Source organism: Solea senegalensis, linkage group LG17 (assembly GCF_019176455.1).
Source record: "Solea senegalensis isolate Sse05_10M linkage group LG17, IFAPA_SoseM_1, whole genome shotgun sequence".
NCBI lineage: Eukaryota > Metazoa > Chordata > Actinopteri > Pleuronectiformes > Soleidae > Solea > Solea senegalensis.
The window spans coordinates 14,003,941-14,016,948 of NC_058037.1; the positions used below are offsets into that span (position 1 = coordinate 14,003,941).

Below are 13,008 nucleotides of genomic sequence, written 5' to 3' on the forward strand. Positions count from 1 at the left end.
GCTTGATGGGGTTGAGGGTCAGGGCTCTGTCTTTATAGTCCTTGCTTTGGTCTTCACTAGAAATAAGGGGGTCTAGCCCAAGCTTTACCTCATTACCTCAGTATGCTACTCTGCTTCCCAATTTCTGCACTACATTTCTGCTTTCCATATTCCCATAAATCCTTTGTTCGGATCTGTCACCCAGCACAAGGTGACGACGGCAGCTCCGTCAATACTGATGTAACGGGAGAAATGTATATAAACGAAGGGGGAGCTTCTCAAAAGGCTCTAACGCTTCCTTCTCTCTTCCTGCAGGTACATGATGTTGATCAATGGAAAAAATGAAGTCTTCATGCTCGACAGAGACAACTCAGTGTTCCACATAGCAAACCTAGAGTTCCCTTTCCGGAAAGATCCACGCGTCCACTTATCTAACACTCTATTGGACGGGGTGAGTTTTTATCCTTCCTACTACTTTAATTTAAGATTATGTGTATTTTGCCATGTCTGCTTTTCTTGAAACTTGCTGAAGAAAGTTCCAACATGTTGGCCCATTCTTCTTTTGACTGGAATTGCACATCCCTGCCATCTTCACCTCGGTAACCCCACTGTTCTGCTCCCGCTGCTCAGTCTTGCACATAATTGACATCACTCGGCAAACCTTAGGTGAAAAAGGCCACCTCTCAGTCTGATGGTTGAGCCTGTCATGCACGGCTGAGTGGAATGTGATCATCCATGTCCTGGAGAGACGGCTAATGAAATGTTTTACAGTTTTCTGTCACTGTTGCCTTTCTGTTCCACACTGTGCTGCTCTGTAATTCTCTGCAGTGCACTGAGCTCCCCGGGGTGACGGCAGAGATTGGTTACTTATCCATACTCTGTAATACCAGGCTTAGGCGTTTATTGGCGTGTTTTGTGCGATTCAGGTCTCAGAGGTCCCATCGCTCTACAGCGGCAGGTGCACTTGCCCGAGTCGCTATTACTCCTCCACAACTGATAACGCTGGCAAAGAATCTGCTGCATGCTCGTGTAGCCAGCTGATATTTGATTATGACTCTGTGGCACTGTTTGCCTTCAGTGTTCTTGTGCTGGAGATGACACATAAGTTGCCAGCCATTGTTTTTCTTTTGTGTTGTCCCTGCTCTTGTTTTGTCAGATTTATGCAGATAGGTATGTGCTTCCTCTTGGCGGGTTGCTGACTGATGTGGTGAAATTAGTTTCCTCACTTAGGCAGTACATCTAATTGCTCCTTTTGAAGCGCCGTCGCGGATGTGTGTCTAAATTGCTACGAGGTTTGTTTTGACTGGTGTTTACTCATCAGATGATGCTGCTGGCTCTCGGTTTAGTGAGGCTGTGTTTGGGTGTCTGTGGTGAGCCCTGTAGAAGCCCAGCTTTGTTGTGTGATATGTTTCATTCCGTAGCCTAAAGCCACTGGTCTTTGTCTTTGCGTGTCGGTTTGTAGCACAGTTTTCAGTGAGCTCTATGTCAACTCGTCCAATATTTGATGTATTTGTATTGAACATCAGATGGCTGTTTCCTCTGGTCACACTGAGTGTGTTTTTATATGGTGTTGGAAAAACTTTGTGCCAATCCAAATAAATCATCCATCGTCTACCGCTTTGTCCTCCATGTGAGGGTTGCAGGGGTCGCTGGTGCCAATCCCAGCTGACATAGGGCACCAGTCCATCACAAAGCCACATAGAAACAGCCATTCACTCTCACACTCATTTCCAAATAAACCAGATTTTTAAACATGTTAGTCTCTAAAATGGAATTTCTCAAAGTTGAACTATTGCACTCAGATACTGTTATTGGGAGTCAGGCTACTAAACGTGTTCACCTTTCGTTGGACCAATGTCTAATACTCTTCAAATAATAGAAGCAAGTACGTGGAAGAATAAGACAACGGCGATTTAAAAGCAAGGCTAAATTCAGGCTAGGCCATTTTGTTGGACTCCTGAGGAAACCAATGTTTTGCTCTGTCAGCTTGAATAATTATTTTTAAGTTTATAGGTGGTAGGTAGAGTGGAATTGGTGCTCGGCATGGAATTCAAAGACATCTATCCCCACTAGTGCATGTATACTGGTCGAAGGACAGTAATCCGGTTGAGTTGTTTAGTCGAGCTGTAACCGTAGCTTAGCTGAACTGTGCATGCAAATGTACTGATTTATGGTTTCGTAGCAGACACGTACTCTAAATGACAGTAGCCTCCGATGATGACATCATCTCTTTTACACAGTTCTCTAGCATTATCTGTAGACATGACTCATGGTTTCATATTCAGGTTGTCATTCACTTTGAAAAGAGACACATGTAGCAGAATCACAGAAATTGTGGATGCCACTATAGGCACTGATGCTGGCGCCATTTAATGTTTAAATAAATATAATCACAGTAGCTTTAGTAATATACCATACATATAAAATAAGACTTGGCAATGACTGCTGGAAGGGGAAATGTGACAGTTTCTCCAAAAAGGCAGTTTATACAACTACAAACTAAAAGAAATATTATCAACACAATATTATTGGCTTTTAATGTTCATTTATTGTGCACAGTGAAGACAATATATATCTATCTATCTGGTGTGATATGAGAATGCAAAATATTCCATCATCTTTGTAAATATTGTATTTGTCTTTGTTAACATTTAAAAATGAATGAAAACAAATGGCACCATTTCCATTGTGGCACATTGTTTATTTGCGTAATATAAAGTTTGACATATCATTGCATAACTGCCGTGATATGGCTGATATGAATGACGTGTGTCAGTTATTTTATAGAGAATGATTGAGAAGTGAATTGTCATGTCAGGTAAACGGGGCTGGGGACATTCAGCAGAGACGGAACAGCAGGAGTCTAAACAAGCAAGTACCAGTAAAGATAAATTACTGCCAGGGGCCGCTCTCAGAAGGAAATGAAATCAGAACGGTGCATCAATCAGCTGTGCCAGGAATACAGTCAAGCGCAGTGCAATATTTATGATGAGCTGAGGAGCACAGCCGAGTACCTCAAGATGGAATGGAACCCACTCGGAATAACCACAGCTTCGTTCTGTCCACTGTTCAAAAAAATAAATAAAAAATCAGCTCGCTTCAAAGAAGCCTTTAACGGTGCACTTTTTTTTTTGCTTCATGATTAATATTAAATAACGATTGACATTATTTTTGTGCTGTGGGTCAGAAATGAATGTGAGAGTTTTCCAGTATTGGAATGCAGCCGAATCCCTGAGTGACAGGTGAGCTGCTGCTCCTCTGCCTCCTCAGTCACTGCAGCAGAGTGCAGTTAGTCACCTACATAATTAAAAAGATAATAAATATGGCTATCTAATTAATGGGGCTGAACTATTTGTGGGAAATATCAAGTTGTGTTTGTTTTATTTTTCTCTAACCGATACAGCAATTACCATATGATTTGTATTTTTTTGTATAATAAGTTCAAAAAGTGATGGAGCATTGCGCCATGAGATGCCTTTTAAAATATGAATTTCTTTTCGTTGCTATGAAACAGAAGTTATCACTGAAGTAGTTACAATTACTGCAGTTAAATAAATTAAGTGATAAAGTATCAACAATCTTTGACATTGAAATAGTTTCATTCACATATGACTTGATTTGCGATAAAGTACAGCTATAGCTGTTTTGCTGATTACAATGTTTGAATTTGGCCCCGCTAATTCTACTGCTTTACTCTCACATGTACACCATCATAGTAAAGATCTCTCTCACATACAATGTACTTCAGCGGGGGGGGGGTTTAGGCGTCCATCTCTGCTGTCATAACACGGCGTGGTTGTGTAACAGTTTTTGAAAACTAATGGTGTGTCTGCTCGGTGCCATGCACCACTGCTGCACCTGACTCTCAACTCTGGAGTGTTGCATAATGGATGTGCACTTCTATTTCTGCTTCATGTCTTTCCACACACAAATGCACACACAATTCCCTGCTTCCCCCCCCCTCCTTCCCCTCCTGTCGCTGCGGGCTTCTCCCTCCGCGCATAGGCAACCAGTCGAGAGTTTTCACCCCTGCGAGTGTCCCATCCCACATAGCAACTGTCAAACAGACTCCCATTTTCCACTTGCTATAACATTTATATGACGAGTACCCAGATTTAGAACTTTGTGGGTTTTTTTCTCTTATCTCTCTAACTATTATATTGTCTTCTTTTCTCCTCAACTGACTCGTCTGTGTCTTTGCAGGAGATGATCATCGACAAGGTGAACGGTCAGCCCGTCCCCCGCTATTTGATATACGACATCATCAAATACAATGTGAGTACACCCCCCCTCCTGTTTGATGATTCTTTGTGTCTTCTCGACCCCGTTTCTGCTGAAATTATGCCAGATCAAGATCCCGGATGGAGTAAAGCAAATGGCACATAAAATGAGTCGACCAAGGCTCTGTCATATTTGCAGAGTGACTGTTAGTACTTTGTCATTCTGTGGTTTGGAGTGAAGACTGTGACTTTGCTTGACCCCTACAGCCTCTCGCACACCGAGCTTCGCTAGTGCTTGTGTCTGAACTGTGTGTGACTCATATTGAATATTTATGTAGGTGTTTTTTTTTCTCAAAGACTCCTTCTAACAAACATATTAAATATTAATTACAAACCTTTGACACTCGTATGCACGAATCATTCCACCGGTTTTAAAATGAACAATGTGATCAATCTATTTCTGTGCCTTTCTGAGTGTGACATTTTCTTTGATATATGTATAATAGCATATTCCTCTCACGTTTTTTTTGTGTCCGCCTGAGGACATCATTACAAGGCTCTTAACCACTAACACTCTTTCAAGCATTTAAGTCATTTTTTCCCGCCCGACCAATATCTGTGCTGCTAATGGCAAGCAGGCAGGCACGGAGACAAATGAGTCTACACTTTGCCCATAGCAAGCCTCTGTTGCTCATTATGGAAAGCGTGTTAGAGTATGGAGTACCCGGAATGTCAGCGGCTTGATCCCTGGCTCAGCTACTCTGGTCTGCGTGCCGACGTGACCCTGAGTAGGACGGTCACGTAAAAAAAAGCTTTGGGTCGTCTGCAAGACAAGAAAAGTACTGTGTAAATTCCACGTCACGGTTACCGTTTCATTGGCCACCGGGTTGGTCTTTTACCCCCTTTTCTCCAATCGATCAGAGGATCACACAAGCACACGGCTCAATAAAGTCTCCAGCGGTGAGGGGAAAGATGGTGCAGGGGTTATCAGCTCCACATGATCTATTGATCCTTGCTCGCCATTATTAGCCCTCTCCTTTATGTGTGGTGGGCTCCTCCTTCCACCGAAGCTTAGGATGGAAATGCAGAGGGAGGGAGAGGACTTATTTGAAAAGTTGGGAGAAATGATGCCGGTATGCTCTTGATGAGTGCGTAGCCAGAAGTACTTGTTTCGTCTTCTCGTTGGTGTTTCCCAAACCTCGACACGATGATGTTCTTGAATGTCTTATTTTGTCACAAACCAAAAGGAATCACTTTTAACGATTTCTTTGTCTGAATCTGAACTACTTCTAACCCCAACCCCTCGCTTATCAAAATAGTTGACGATCAATTTAGTAATGGAATGGGTTTTTTTACGCTTTACTTCGATCTTTGGATTTTGGTGTGAGGGGTGTGACGGGCTATTTGTCCAGTGTCTCTCCAGCAGGGAAAGTGATTGACCCTGACCACCACCCTGAGACTTGGACGGATTTCTATTTCTGCCCACACTCTAAAGTAATAAAAAGCACTTTTGTTTTGCTGGAGAGTCTCTGTTGACTCCCTCACTATGTGGGAACTGTGAAGAAGTGATGAAAACACAATTGCGTACATGTCTTTCATTTTCAAGTTGATGTAGAAAGATCTGACACCTGACATTTTGGCTCAATCCCATTTCACTGCTTGCCCCCTGCCACTTAACTCTTACCCCTCCATTTCGTGTCTTCGTTTGTAGCTGTGCGGTGTCCCGATTCTTGTTGGAGGTTTATGAGATTTTTCTCGGATTAAGCGATTTCATGACCCCTTGTAACTGAGTTTCAAAGGGCACGGCGCCTTTGATTGACCTCTATCTTGTTGTCAAAATGTGCAAAGAGCCTCTGTGCCCAACTAAGATCAGGTATTTAAACACTTACGTTTAAAACTGGACAAAATTCTAGTCATGAAGGAGAAAAGATCATTTGTTCAGTGGGTTTTGTTTGAATGTCTTCGAAGATGAGTTTCATTTTGTTTTTATGGCCCTTTTTTACTGGCAATTGAGGAAGGCTTTGTTCATATATTTTGAAAATATGGCCGATGCACAGACACTTTTTTACATATGAAACATTTCCTTAGCTTGTGACCGGGAGAAAAGTCATTTTATCAAGATGTACTATAATCAGTTGTGGTGTGTGGTAGGAAACTAGGATAAATGTACATTATCATTTATTCTTATTAATTTGATGGTGTCTCTTAATCCCATGTGGGATTGGCCAGATGGCATGACACAGACATAAAGATATGAACAAACTTTCTTCGCATCATTAGAGGAGATAAAAGTCCCAATCGGATGAATCGCCGAGCAGAAATTGAGCGCCTATCACATTTGCCAAGACTCTGTTGCTCTGCAGGACTTTACACGCCAGGATTAGTTACTGGGCTGCGCCATTCCTTCCAAACCAAGGGCAGCATCGCTTGGGCGTCTAGCCTTGGCTAAAGAATTGATACAGCGGAATACCGTGAGGTACATCTTACTGACACGTGTATTCACTCATGCAGCGAATGCTGTAGTGGTAGCCTTGAGACTGAAACGTCACATAACGTGCAGTGCAGCAGAGGTCATTTGATACAATACAGTACATATCCCTGTTGCCGCCGCTCCTCTGTGTAGGACATGGTCGTTATTGGAAACATCGCAATATGTATCGTGACGCGTGTCAGTATATCAGTCTTAGGTAAAAGTGACTTTAACATTTAATTACTCTGTTGGGGCTTTCATGCTGTGATCATAACGCCATCCTCCACCTCCATGCCCATGTCGAGCATGTGGTTGAACATGTGGACAGTGATGAAACAAATAAGTAGTCATTATAGGGATAATTATTGTAAATTGTAGCAGGGGAGGCAGTAATGCTCTCTATTTGACAACCAGATTGCCTGAACACTCAGTGCAGGACACAATTAGTGTTGTGCAATGGATTTTTCTGCCAAAAATTAATGTAGTCGGTTATCACGCTAGCACTCTTACCATTCCATCTGCCTTTTATGTAGCACGTCTCACCCGTAGCATGTCTCATTGTAGAAGAAAGATGCATTTTTATGCCATTTTGGAATAATATATGACAGGGAAGCCCATCGCCGTATTAAAATGATTCATACAAGAGCAGAAGTGTTGTATAATTTTACATATTAATGTCACCACAGTTCAGAGAGAGAGGCAGATCCCTGCTCTTAATGCTGTTTGGGTCTAAACTCCATCTTTGGAGCAGCACTGATTGTTGTTGTTTTTTTCCTGTGTCCATATATTGATCTCACTAAAAAAACACCACAGGGAAGATTAAGACTTAAAATGCCCCAATTGCAGTGTAAGTGACATAGTAGCCAATAACCGATGTTTCCTAGATTAAAACTCACATAGGATGGATCATTTTTTAACATTTTGCTTTTGCTAGTTCTAAAAAATGTAATGTGAATCTGTGACGCAAACAGATGAGCAGAGATTATAAACCGTTTTAGGCCAAAACAGCTTTAAGGCCCACATTTTGTTTTTGTTAGAGAAATCCCACGGGAAGCTACACATTGAGCTTTTGTTGACTCGTCCCCACATTGATTTTCTTCCTTTTCCAGTGTATAATACCATGTCATTTCTGACAAACCAAAAAAAATTAGTGTTTTGTTGTTATTTTTCTGGATCGGCGCCCGGTGAACTCATATTTGATTCTGAAAATATTGTTCCCAAAATCAAGATGAAAACTATAACCGACTGTTATTACCCGCTGTTGCCGTGTTCTTCAGCTCTTCTTCCGCCATCATTCTGCAGCTCTCTCTCCCTCACTCTCATTTTAACATTTAATGTGAGCTTATTTATAGATTCTTTATGCACTCGCTTCACCTTGCCCACAAAGTGGATTATGTAATGGACTGAACTGTATCTTCTTGGACTTTACACAATCACACATATTCCCATTTGGTTTCCAACAGTGATGATTTGATTACATTTTTTGGCTTTCATTTCATTTGACGCCTTCATTAAGTAGCGGAAATAGCTTATTAAGTTGTCAGTGTCTTGTAAGATTTATTTTCATTTTTTTTAAAAGCATCACATAACCCCAGAATATACAGCAAATAATTTTCTGTAGCGTATGACACGTTTGGTGCTTATTTTCTTGAACTATTTTATCTGAAAGTGGCATAAAATGTATTTTTCTTCTACCTAAAGCATTCTTCCAACATCCAAAATATTCCAATTTTTAACAGGCTCAATTTAAGTAAGTTATCATTTGATTATTTAAAGTTTGTTTACAAACAGACTGAGATTCACAGATAAGATAAGTGAGATAAGTGTCGGAGCCAATCAGCGTTTTCTTTTTCTTTAATCCGCACTTTATTGCCACGTCTTGCCACAAAAGTGTCCAATATGCACAAAAACCCACAGCGGTGATGATGAGCTTATATGGAGCAGAACAAACAGTGCCCACAAGTTTATAGCGTTGGCGGTGAACTATGACATTACTCTGTGGGACCGTTTTAGAGGAAATGAGAGAGAGAGAGAGAGACGGGCTGATTTCACAGGGTCTTCAGTCCCACTAATGTTGGATTAACGAGCCTCACACTGGCCGCGCTTCGCCGATGAACAGGCGCGGACAGCACGTGCCTTGAATCTTCCACACTTACATCTTGTTCTGTCTTGATGACACAGTTGACAGATGGTGCAGAATGTGTGGGACATGATACCAGCTGTTGCTCTAGGATAATGCAGTGTATGTGTGCGTGTGTGTTTTCTGCAGTCACCCTCGAAGTAAGAGAAGTCGTCAAAGAAACCATCCAGTGAGGGTTGAAACTTTATTATGGCCGTGACCTTAGTTTTTGCAGCTGATTGATTGCTCTTACAGAGTTGTTAGGGCTGCATTACAGCAGTCAGACAGACTCTACAATCAAAGTCATGGTAAAGTGCTCCACTATCAACTTTTTACAACCAGTGCATTAGCACACAGTTGCCTCCTCATCCTGACATCCTGCAGACAGTACAACATGGACACGCCAAAGAAGTCATAACAGGCCACCAATATTTTCTTTTCTGTTGTACCTTTGACTCCTCACAACATTCTAATAAAGAGCATTACTACATTTTATTTATTTTCAATGCTTTAATAATTGATTTTATCTTTGATTAATACATATAAGTCTCTTAGAATCCCAACATGCAACACTTTTCATTTTACACAGATGTAATAGACATGGAATAATCATCATTTTCACAGAGTCTGATGCTTAATAGATTATTAGAATACTTTCAAATTGACACTACAGATTAATGAATTGTTATTTTAACAATAACATTTTATTTGGCGTACTTATGCTGTTCCCCCAGGATGCAGATGTGGCAAGAAGTCGGTGAATATAACTAACCATTTGTGAAACACTACCAATAGAACAGCTATTGTTCTTGTTAAACACTAAAAATAAAAACTCTTAGACACCAAACAAATGCTAGACTCTCAGGAGAATGAGAAAATGTTGCGTAGTGCACCCTTGGAAATAACACTCTGTTTAGAAATAAGCTAAGCAGAGTGCAGGCATCTTACTCCACATAGTAAAACGTAAGAAGTGCTGGTACTTAAATGACTGGATGCACAGTAAACAAAGTGAGGTAAATCAACCCTGAATTTACCCTCACTGTGTAATCTTAATAGTTTAGCTTTGGTAGTTGTAGTTGTTTTCCAACTCTGCATTTTGTATTTTCCTGGTTTTGTACTTTTGTACTATATTTGTGAATGGTGTTAGTATTACTACAAATATTAAGTGCAGTGGTATTTTCTTCAGGTTTATAGTCCTGTTGGATCACTGTATATATGAAATGTGATATTTTTTATAAGACATTTCATTGTATGTGCTTAAAAGAATGATTGTATTCAACTCTGGCCTTATGTTTTGGCCATTTTTATGACCCAAAAGAAATACGGTCTAGGAATTGCAAAATGTGTTTCCATCTTTTCAATAATTCCACAGAAAGCACAAGAAGAGAAATGTTGTGGCCTTTATCACACAGTAATAAAAACAAAATATGAAATGCCCCCGAGTCACCTCCTTGATATAGACGAGGAGGTATTGATCCGTAACCTGCCGGTGTTGGAAGAATAAAGGTGTTGATGTTTTTGCCGCATAGCTTTTTGATCTATATTATTATTTCAACATTTTCACATCAAGTTCCTTGTTTTGAAATATAAGTTTGGCTTTTGCAAGAAAAGCTACATGTCCGGGAGTTGATGTATTAATTAGACGACCAACAGATGCAGAGTTAGTGCTTTTCACTGATGTCACGTGGAGATATTACCTTAGTTTGATGAAAATCAAAACAGACATCATTTTCTGGCATGTTATAGACAAAAATGTCTACAGTGGTAAAGGTAATAGAAATAAACAATATAAGGAGAAGAAATAAGCCTCTAATTTCAAATGATTGAAATAAATATTAAAGGTTAAGTGCCCCAAAGCTTCAACCTGAGGGTCATGCTGTTTTTCCATCCCTTTATTATGCCTTTACATTTAATTGAAGGCCTCTAACCATGCGATAGAACAGCTTAAGAGATGGTAAAAGGGAAAGCTCACTGCATATATAGAAAAGAGGCTGAAATTGTGCAGGGAGGATTCATTGAAGTGCTTACTCCTCGGTGTGTCCAGGTGATGTCGAAATGTCTGTCAGTAATCCCTTTCCCTCTCTCTCTCTCTCTCTCTCTCTCTCTTGGCAATCATGAAATGTCAGCTTGTTTGTCAAGTACAAGCTCCTTTTTCTTCTTCCTCTTCTTTAATCTCTCTCATAACTAGCAAGAAATATTAAAGGTCAAGTTGTTGTCATGTGTGAAGTGTGTGTCCAGGTGCGGCAGATTCTCAGGAGTCACGTCGCACTATTTATGTCGTACTCTTGTCAGTGTGTGACCGTCCTCTAATGACTTTGTCCGCTAAGCAGCTGAGATAAGTGGCGGTTAAAAGTGTGCCGTGTCAGAGTGGTTCCATCACGGCACCTCAACGTCATACAGTCATCTTTGACTGTGTTGCTTGGCTGCTTTAATTTTCTTGTAAGCTTCTTTATTAATAGCCAGGGGCAGCAACTGAAGAATCTCTCTGTCTCTGTCTCTGTCTCTGTTTGATGGCACCTTTGCTCTGTCTCAGTGGCTTCTTGTTTGTTTGAGAGGCAGTGATGGTTTGTAGTCGCTGTGCAGGAAGCTGTTGTCATAGTGACAAAAAAAAAAACCTAATTCCACACGACTGTGTACTTTTGTTTGAATATTTTCTTATGTTTAACTAATTCTTTATGTCGTGTCCATGACTCGTGCCTGTTATAGTTGCATCTACACACTGCTATGGTTTTATAGTGGCTGTAACCAGGCTGTTATGTGCCTGACTAACGGATCCTGGCTTTGTCAGAAAATGAAAGAAAAAAAACAACAATCTGCATATTTGATTGCCTATTCAAAGCAGAGAAAACATTCTAGTAAACGGAGAGGAAACTCTGGAATATGTATCATGAACCTGAGTTATTAGGTTCATAGACAATAGTCGTAGAACTACGGTTAATAGCTACTTTCATTGGTGAGGCTGCTTAAGCTAGAAATTCATTTATTGTTCAGGTAATTAAAAAAAAAACTCTTTCCACTTGGATACTCCCACTGTAATTCATTGTTGGGCCAGGAAGTCCGCTTTGATGAAGCCTGTCATTTTCAGTTTTAGTATTTTGACTTTGTTTTCATACACACGTGTCTAATGGTTTTACTTTCTTGGAGTACATTAGAAAATAATTGCGTTTCTTTGTGTGTTTCAGGGACAGCCCGTCGGTCAGTGTGATTTCAATATACGGCTGCACTGCATAGAGAAGGAGATTATTTCTCCCAGGATGGAAAAGATGAAGATTGGACAGATCGACAAAACCAAGGAACCTTACAGTGTCAGAAATAAGCCTTTCTTTGACATCCAAGCGTCCCGAAAGGTAACGTGAACAGAGGCTTTTCTTTCTTTTCTTTACCTTTTCAATGCCTTCTTCCACAGGTGTGACCTCGTCAAAACCCCTTTTTCCACATCTCATACAGAGACATACAAAGAGTCTTCGTCCCAGTTATCTATGTGTTTTTTTAGGTCAACAATTTTAGGCAAATTCTGTCTGGTGTTGTAAAAAAAATACTTTGCAATCTTGGCCAGATTAAAGAAACATGCCCCCAGGGGATTAGGCATAACATCTTCAAAGACGGTTTATGGCACAGTCCTAAAAGTTAAAAGCCCACAACAGGTTCTCACCCCCTTATTCAGGAGAGTGCATTAATTAGCCCACTTTGGTTGTGGAGGAGTGGACCAGATCATTACTTACTAAGACACTGCGGGGACCTTCGCTGTTTGTCCAGCTGGTTTTAAGTGAAGGCTTGTGGCCAAGTTGCCTTCCACTTGTCTTCTGGAGATGTAAAATGGAAAGTTGGTGTTTATTTTGTGTAAATGCAGATCAGAGAAGTCTTCCTGTTGAGCTTTGGAGTGAGATTTTATTTTTGCTTGAGCTTTGAGCAGAGGAACTGTTTCCAAATGTCGTTTGTGACTGTGGCTGTGTGGTAAACTCCATGGCGACAAAGATTTATCAGTTACTGAATTAATCAACAACTAGTTTGATCCTTGATTAGTCTGTTTGATGGTCAGTGTTTATTTTTAGATTTGGGGTACATATGTTTATGACACACCACCCCGTTAACATCCATCCATTGTCTGCCGCTTTGTCGTAAAAACTCGAGCTGTGCACTCACCCTTCCTCTCTCCTGGTCATGTTTATTTGTTTCGAACAGAGCCTTGGAGTCATGTCTATGCTGGTCAGCATCCATTT

At 40.6% G+C, this 13,008-nt stretch overlaps 1 protein-coding gene across 1 annotated transcript in view; it reads left to right on the forward strand.

The window, feature by feature from the left end:
* rngtt (RNA guanylyltransferase and 5'-phosphatase) overlaps positions 1-13,008 on the forward strand; it is a 77,133-nt gene that overhangs the window by 20,956 nt on the left and 43,169 nt on the right. The window contains exons 9-11 of the mRNA XM_044049036.1: positions 295-430; positions 4,183-4,254; positions 11,971-12,135. Coding sequence (XP_043904971.1) covers positions 295-430; positions 4,183-4,254; positions 11,971-12,135 — 373 coding nt within the window. The remainder of the gene's footprint in view (positions 1-294; positions 431-4,182; positions 4,255-11,970; positions 12,136-13,008) is intronic.